Below are 7,863 nucleotides of genomic sequence, written 5' to 3'. Positions count from 1 at the left end.
GGTAATTTCCTTAATAGGTGATGCCAGAGATCTGCATATGGGAGAAGTGGGAGCTCATGCCACGTTAATGTGCAAGTCCGAACTAGAAAAACTCAGAAATCCCTGACTTGCTGACTGGTTGAACATGGCACGTGTATAACTACAACCAGTTAGCAGGTTGAACATTTTAGAGTTTCCTACTTCCGACTAGTACTTGAACGCGGCATCCCACTCGTAATTACCAGTTGGAGTGCCGTTCAAGTGGATCTTCCCCAGACGTATGTGGTAAATTCCCACTTGATTATACGAACACAGCATGAGTCTGACCATTTCCAATCAATGTCATTGAACACAGCTGTTGCTGTGAACTCACTACATGGCAGCTGTAAATGTCATTGAATATTAGTGAAGTTGAAACAGCTCCCTCTGTTCTTTTGCAGGGTTATTGTTTCTCGTGGCTTCTAGAATAACACAGGTAAACTACAGTGAATGTTTTATAAATACACATATTTGGCTGCAGTAGGCCACTGCCAGTTTACTACAAATGGTGCTGTACCATAGTAAACGTGCATCCGGGACACTCAAATTAGTATGATATGTTTTGGTATGGTTACGTAAAGCAAGCCTACTTAAAGCGAAATTGTATGGGGTGTGTGTGGTAATGTCTAGCAATCCAATGGTTGCGTGTTTGAATCGCAAAGACAACTAACATTTAAAAGAAAATCTAATTAGCATGTTAACTAACCTTAACCCTTAAACCTAACTCCTTGCCTAGCTAACATTTAGCGTTAGCCACATAGCTAATGTTAACCCTGTAGGTTTTTTTCCTTTAAAAAAATGTTTTGTAACGTGTGTTGGGAATTACGTACCATTGTACGAAATGGATGGACAGCTACAATTTAATAACGTCACATACCAAATGAAACATCATGCTAAATGGATGGATTTTCGATATCGTAATCTACTCCTGAGTCCAGGTCACTGGTTAGCCTACGGGTACAGCGTAGTTTGGTCTGAAGAGACTTATTATTATTTATTTTTATTGCAAAACCTGTTGTCTCAATGGCTTACAACTTTAGGTCCAAATTGCCCGTTACCAATCCTACCTATCAGAAAATGTGCAGTTCCCAAGGTAAAGTTATGACTTATGCTTTGATATTTATGGAAGGCTAATTGTGACCTGTCATTGGTTTTACTGGGGTACGAGAATATTGTCATTCTTTATGTGGCAGTCTCTTGTTGAGGTAATCAAACATTCTTATTTGGCTACTGTGAAGGCACACACTAGGATATTTCTAGCCCTTTATAATAATATGCCATTTAGCAGACGCTTTTATCCAAAGCGACTTACAGTCATGTGTGCATACATTCTACGTATGGGTGGTCCCGGGAATCGAACCCACTACCCTGGCGTTACAAGCGCCATGCTCTACCAACTGAGCTACAGAAGGACCATATGTCATTGGGTTCTCAAGAGCTAGGATATTTACTTATGTTCAGTAGACATTTCACTTAATTTATGCCCATTGGGTATTGAAGAATATTCTGAATGCCTCGTCTTCCACATCTTCATCCCAAATATAAACTGCCATTTCAGTATTTGTAAATATACTTTATAACAAACCAAGTGACTGGCTACTGTTGGGCTGAAATAAACTCAATTGTGCTTTTAAATGTTGAATTGAAGGTCCAGACCAAGTCAGAGGAGAATGTTTCCTTACCAGGAAAACCTGCCACCTCGTATAGCCTGAGGTCCAGGGTGCCTTTGGGAAATGCAGCAAACAAACTGAACAACGCCAAAGGAATTAAACAAATGTAAATATTTATTTTTTCAATTACATTTTCATTACTGCAGTGTGGTTCAGTTTTTGGTGCATCTTTGAATAATTGTTTTATTTTCCCTGAGAAACAGATGGGTGTCCACGTCAAACCAGCTCAATGTAAGCAGAGCGCTACTGAAAGTGACCATGTTATTTCAAAGAAGGACAAGGAGAGCACTGGGGCTGGCAACTGTGATCTTGTCAGACAGGTGAGATTTTAAGGAGAGAAGGTTGAAGCCGGGCTTGGCTGTAGTCATATGCATCAATACTCTATGTAAATGTCTCATGTTAATCCAATATGCTCAAATCTGAGTTGTCATATTCTTCATGGATGTTGTGCACTAGTTTTCTGTAGTTCAGCTTCACGGAGAATTCCATCCACTTCTCTATATCATGTTGTTCTTTAGGCCAAGCCCATTCCAGCTGCCCCTGAGAGTAGCCTCAGAGCCAAGAGACCACTTGGGTCGAGGGGCTCAATGTGCCACAGGCCTTCTCACATGCCCTGCTCAACATCTCAGATGCAGACGCCTCCTCGCTGTGCAGTGACTATGTGAAGGACTTTTACGCTTATCTAAGGAACCTGGAGGTTTTTAAATTGGACTCCTCTCAACTCTCTTGTTCTGAGCCTAATTAAATTTCATATGATTTTTATTTGGGTTGTCAAGAAGCGGCAACACCTGTTACTTTTTTTCACTACGTTAACCATTATTATTCAAGATCCTGTGTCTTGCCACAGACCCGTCTCTTAATGTCTGACCGGTTGCCATGGCTATCAACCCTATCTGGAGGGTTATGATGTGACTGGGAGCGTGTGGAGTATTCTAGTTGACTGGCTGGTACATGTCCAGAGGCATTTGACTGCACTGTTGGCATCATCGACCGCTTTCTCCAGGTATGGCTTGTTTTTCCTCTGATGGTCAGATACATTTATTACTTAAAAAAATGTGTTTTCTCTTCTGCTCGAGACTATTCATTGCCAAAGAAGTCTCTGAAACTGGTTGGTGTCACTGCGAGGCTCATCGCTTACTAGTACGAGGAAATTGCTCCTCCAATGGAGGACTTTGCCACATTTACATTTACATTTAAGTCATTTAGCAGACGCTCTTATCCAGAGCGACTTACAAATTGGTGCATTCACCTTATGACATCCAGTAGAACAGTCACTTTACAATACAAGACTTCACATATTCCTGTGCTGAGATACGCTTGATGGAAATGACCATTCTGAAAGCATTGAACTATGAATTGGGACAACCACCAGCAGTTCACTTTTTAAGGAGAGCCGCCAAGGTTGAAGGTGAATTTGAATTTGAAAATGTAATACACATTGGTTAGCTCTACTGAAGTGAACTCACCCTATTTGCTTCATGCTGTAACTGACCGCCTTGTTTTTTTTGTATTGCTTAATTGTACTTGCTAACCAGCTATTTAAAAGTTACCATTGTTTCAGAGCCACATGGCAACAAATGATATTGCATGCCAGTACAATTTATCTTCCAGCTTCTGCCTGTTGGTTATGGGCTGGCTAAATACCTGCTGTTGCTAACCCTTCTGGACTATGCCTCAGTTCACCATCCCTTACCTTCATGATTCTGCTGGTTATGAATGGGTCAGTTTTGCGCAACGAATATTTAGACTTACGTGAAGTATATGAAACTAGACACTTTTAACCTGTAGTCATTTGATTTCTTTGGGTTATGATTCCTGATAAAGGTACAGTTATGGAGTGCTGTGTCAACAGAACAGTGTTTAAGTTGTCACTGAATTCATTCATGTTTGCCCCATAGACCCCAGCCCTGCAGCACTACATGGGCTACACAGAGGTATCTCTGCTACCTGTGATGCAATGCATTGCCAAGATGCTGGAGCGCTTGAATGATGGCAACATGAAACAGTTGGTGAGCCCAGCCTTTAGATGACTTCTAGCCCAGTGATGTACTGTAGGGCCACACAGCAATGTTTAACTGAAACCCCTTTTTTTCCCACCAGTCAATTAAGCAGAAGTATGAAAACGTCAAGCTACTCCGGGTCAGCTGTCTCCCAGAGCTGGCATCTACCAGGACTTATGCCTACATTAACACACTGGCCAACTGTCACTGTTGACACATTATTTACCCTGTGTTTTTAGCTTTAAAAAAAAATTGTTTCGGAAGTCTTTAGTTTTCAATGGTTTGTCTTGCTTTTAAAAAGCAAGATTAATACGTGATATGCTGTCATGGTATTGGTATATAAAAAAAATACTGCTAATGTGGGCTGTTGCTGTGATGCGTCTCATTCTAAAGGAAAAAGACTTGTCTGTGCTTGGATTGCAAAGTCAATTAGTTTACCACATGATCTTAATGTCCCTCTGATGGGGAGCAGACCTTAGAGATACTTAGTTTTCTTCTCTCTGCCTGTTTGTGGTGATGCAGTTCCATTAATTCCATTGTCCTCCAAGTAATGCTGAATCGCCCCTATACTTCGGTCTGCTCCACAATTCATCCATCTTGGTTGGAACGTGAGTTAGCGGCAGTGATCCTTTGGCAATGCAGTTCCAGACAAGTACACAAAGAATGTAATTTACAAAGTGTGATAGTGTAGGAGTTAAAGTTTTTATTGAATACGGGTTGTTATAGATTATATTCATTACAGATTTTCCCCTCTGTGGGAGCATAGCCCAATACTCTTCTCTAAACTTTTCTGTAAGGGAGGGATTTGTGGAGAGATGAGTGCCTGCACTAACCTCTCTCCTCACTGTTCATTTGCAATGCTTCAATGACCATCTGGAGATGAAAGTGGTGTAGTTTGCATGAGCAGGGCATTTGACCCTTAAGTCCAACTACTACTCCAACTACTACATGGACACTAAGAGGGACAAGGAACTCCCATGTTACTGAATGAAGGCAGCCTACCTGTACTTCACATGATTCTCATCCACATTATAAATCATTGAAGGAGCCTTTTTGGCTTGTGGTTGTGTAGTCTACAGTTTGTCATTGTACTTTATTTGTACACGAGTTGGCACTGTATGATGGGTCACTAGGCACACAGGTGACCAGGAAGTAGGAATGCACAGGTATGCAGTTCTTAGAATGCTTGCTGTTTGCACCTTGGAACAATTATATGTTCCTACAGTAATCAGGTCTGCCTGTATGAAATTGATTTTTAAATTATTTTGTATCTTTTAAATGGGCAAAAGACCCAATATCTACCACAAAATATCAGATTTGCACGCGTTTTAAACATTTGTAATCCCAATGGTTAGTGGCTCAGGGACTTTTTTTTACAAGTAAAACCAAGCATTTGGTAGGCTAAATTAACAGTCCGGTAGATGGCAGTGATTGTTCTCCGGTATGAGGACAGGGAAACGTATCCCACGCTTGCAAAAGCGCTCTCCCATGTTGCGTAGCGGAGAGGACTCGCCACAGCCAAAGAGCGCTCTGCTGTGAGAGCGAAAGTGTCAGAGTTGCGGTAGCTCAGAAAGTGCATGTGGCTGCGTTCGTCAGTGGACACTGCGCTGACCAAGAGGAGTAGGAGCTGGATAAACATTTCAGAAGCCAGTCGAGGTGACCTATAGAAAAACAACGCACAGGAAAGCAGGAGGCTATTGTCAGGAAAGGTGCAACGAAATATTTAAATAGACTTGTGAGCAATGCACTGGCAGCATGGCCAGATGGTTCAGGGAACACCTAGGATTCAAAACTACCAAAGCACCACCTCCGGCGCCCCCGAAACCAGACTACAGATATTGTCACGCCGCTGTGACCGGTACGCTTGGCTACCAACAACCAAGCTCCGGGGCCACCTCTCTCTATCCAAGCCCCGCACAGCCGGACATTCTTGCTGCTTACAAACTACAAAAGGAACTGGACTTCGAAGATCCGTACACGGGAGGAGGAAATATTTCGTTTGGAACTGGTCTGGGCTCTGGGGGGTCGCCGGACATAAAGTATGTGTCACCAAAGCACCGGCTTATAAAGGTGGAAACAATCGAGAAAAGCAACTCTGCTCCGGGCAGCGGTATCATAGCCCAAGCTGTTGCTGTTGGGAACGTTAAATCTCCCACGTCACCGCCTCCTGAAAATGAGAATAAAGAAAAGGTACGTTTTTTTTGCCCTTAGCCTGGCTCTCCAATATCCCACATCAGTAACAGTGTAGCCTATACGGCGTCATAGCCTGCACAACTTTGAACAAGTCTAAATTGCTTCATAGATTTGTTTTTAATGTGAGATGTTACAATCTATCCACCTAGGTTCATCAAGAGATGGTTCAATTGTTATGTGATGTGGTCATTTTCACTATTCAAACGCATTGGTTACCATTGAAAGTGGTGGATGAGATCATGTTACTGTCGTGAGGACTTACTCAAACAGGGAAGGGATCATTGAAACCGGCAGGACTACACTGAACAAAAATGTGACATACAACAACAAAAGATTTGACAGAGTTCATATGAGGAAATCATTTAACAGAAATTCATTTGGCCCTAATCTATGGATTTCAATTGACTGGGAATACAGATGGCTTTTAAAACAATGTGGGCATAGATCAGAAAACCAGTATCTGGTGTGACCATTTGCAGCGTGACACATTTCATTCGAGTTGATTAGGCTGTTGATTGTTGCTCAACAACTCGTCAAAGGCTGTGTGAAGTTTCAGGATATTGATGGGAACTGGAACACGCTGTCATACATGTCAATCCAGAGCATCCCAAGCCTGCTCAATGGGTGACATGTCTGAGTATGCATGCCATTTTCCGCTTCCAGGAGGTGTGTATAGATCTTTGACATGGGGTCGTGCATTATCATGCTGAAACATGAGAAAATGGTGGGTGGATGAATGTCACAACAATGGGCCTCAGGATCTTGTCATGGTATCTCGGTGCGTTCAAATTGCCATCAATAAAATGCAATTGTGTTCGTTGTCCGTCGCTTATGCCTGCCCATACCGTAACCCCATCGATCACCATAGGGCACTCTGTTCACAACATTGACATTAGCAAACCACTCACCCACACAACGCCATACACGCAGTTTGTGGTTGTGAGGCCGGTTGGACATACTGACAAATTTTCTAAAACTACGGATGAGGCTTATGGTCGAGAAATGAACAGTCAATTCTCTGGCAACCACTCTGATGGACATTCCTGCAGTCAGAATGCCAATTACACGCTCCCTCAACTTGAGACATCTGTGGCGTTGTTACAAAACTGCATATTTTAGAGTGCCCTTTTGTCCCCAGCACAAGTTTCACCTGTGTAATGATCATGCTGTTCAATCAGCTTCTTGACAAGCCACACCTGTCAGGTGGATGGATTATCTTGGCAAAGGAGAAATGCACACTAAGGGATGTAAAATACATTTGTGTACATGAAACATTTCTAGTATCCTTTATTTTAGCTCATGAAACATGGGTCCAACACTGGGTTTTTGTATTTTTGTTCAGTGTAGTTATTTTCAGGTGTTTGTCAATGGCTGGGTCAGTCAGACAGACAACAGCTGCACAGTACATGAGGACTCTAGCTCAGAAATCTTTACTTACACATTGGATAAAGAAGTGTAGTAGCCTGCATGTCGGTAGGTGAAAGGAAGATACATGCTGTCTTCAAGCATGAAGTTTATTACAATATTTTAAACTCTAACCTTTCAGTGAAATGGATAGTTCTGTATGTTGGCAAAGAAGCCCTTAATCATCTTTTTCCCCACAGTCGGATGAACATGTGGATCCCATTGATTTTTTTTAAACCTTTATTTAACTATGCAAGTCAGTTAAGAACAAATTCTTATTTACACGGTCTCTGCTTCCATTATGAAAACATTCCAATGCCATAAAATGGGGGTACAAATTGGCCAAAACCATTTATTTTATTTACCCTAAGCAAAATAGCCTACTTCAAGTACGCTGAACAAAAATATAAATTCAACATGCAACAATTTCTAAGATTTTACTGAGTTACTGAGTTCGTGTAAGGAAACCCGTCAATTGAAATAAATTAAGTGGGCCCTAATCTATGGATTTTACTGGACTGGGAATACAGATATGCATCTGTTGGTCACAGATGCCTTAAAAAAAAAGAAGTAGGGGT

At 41.8% G+C, this 7,863-nt stretch overlaps 1 protein-coding gene across 4 annotated transcripts in view; it reads left to right on the top strand.

The window, feature by feature from the left end:
* Positions 1–291: 291 nt before the first annotated feature.
* The window catches only part of LOC118393803 (SH2 domain-containing adapter protein F-like), a 126,478-nt gene continuing 118,906 nt past the window's right edge, over positions 292–7,863 (top strand). The window contains exons 1-7 of one of the 4 annotated variants that reach the window (XM_035786884.2): positions 293–454; positions 1,667–1,794; positions 1,892–2,008; positions 2,207–2,691; positions 3,300–3,408; positions 3,587–3,697; positions 3,789–5,878. In XM_035786884.2, the coding sequence (XP_035642777.2) occupies positions 5,444–5,878 (435 nt within the window). In that variant the 5' untranslated portion in view covers positions 293–454; positions 1,667–1,794; positions 1,892–2,008; ... (2 more) ...; positions 3,587–3,697; positions 3,789–5,443. Of the gene's footprint in view, positions 455–1,666; positions 1,795–1,891; positions 2,009–2,206; positions 2,692–3,299; positions 3,409–3,586; positions 3,698–3,788; positions 5,879–7,863 lie in introns of those variants that run through there. The other 3 variants (XM_035786885.2, XM_035786883.2, XM_035786886.2) reach the window with 3 other exon arrangements.

Source organism: Oncorhynchus keta, chromosome 14 (genome assembly GCF_023373465.1).
Source record: "Oncorhynchus keta strain PuntledgeMale-10-30-2019 chromosome 14, Oket_V2, whole genome shotgun sequence".
NCBI lineage: Eukaryota > Metazoa > Chordata > Actinopteri > Salmoniformes > Salmonidae > Oncorhynchus > Oncorhynchus keta.
Note: the sequence above shows the minus strand (reverse complement) of the source record. Positions and strands in the feature narration are given on the sequence as shown.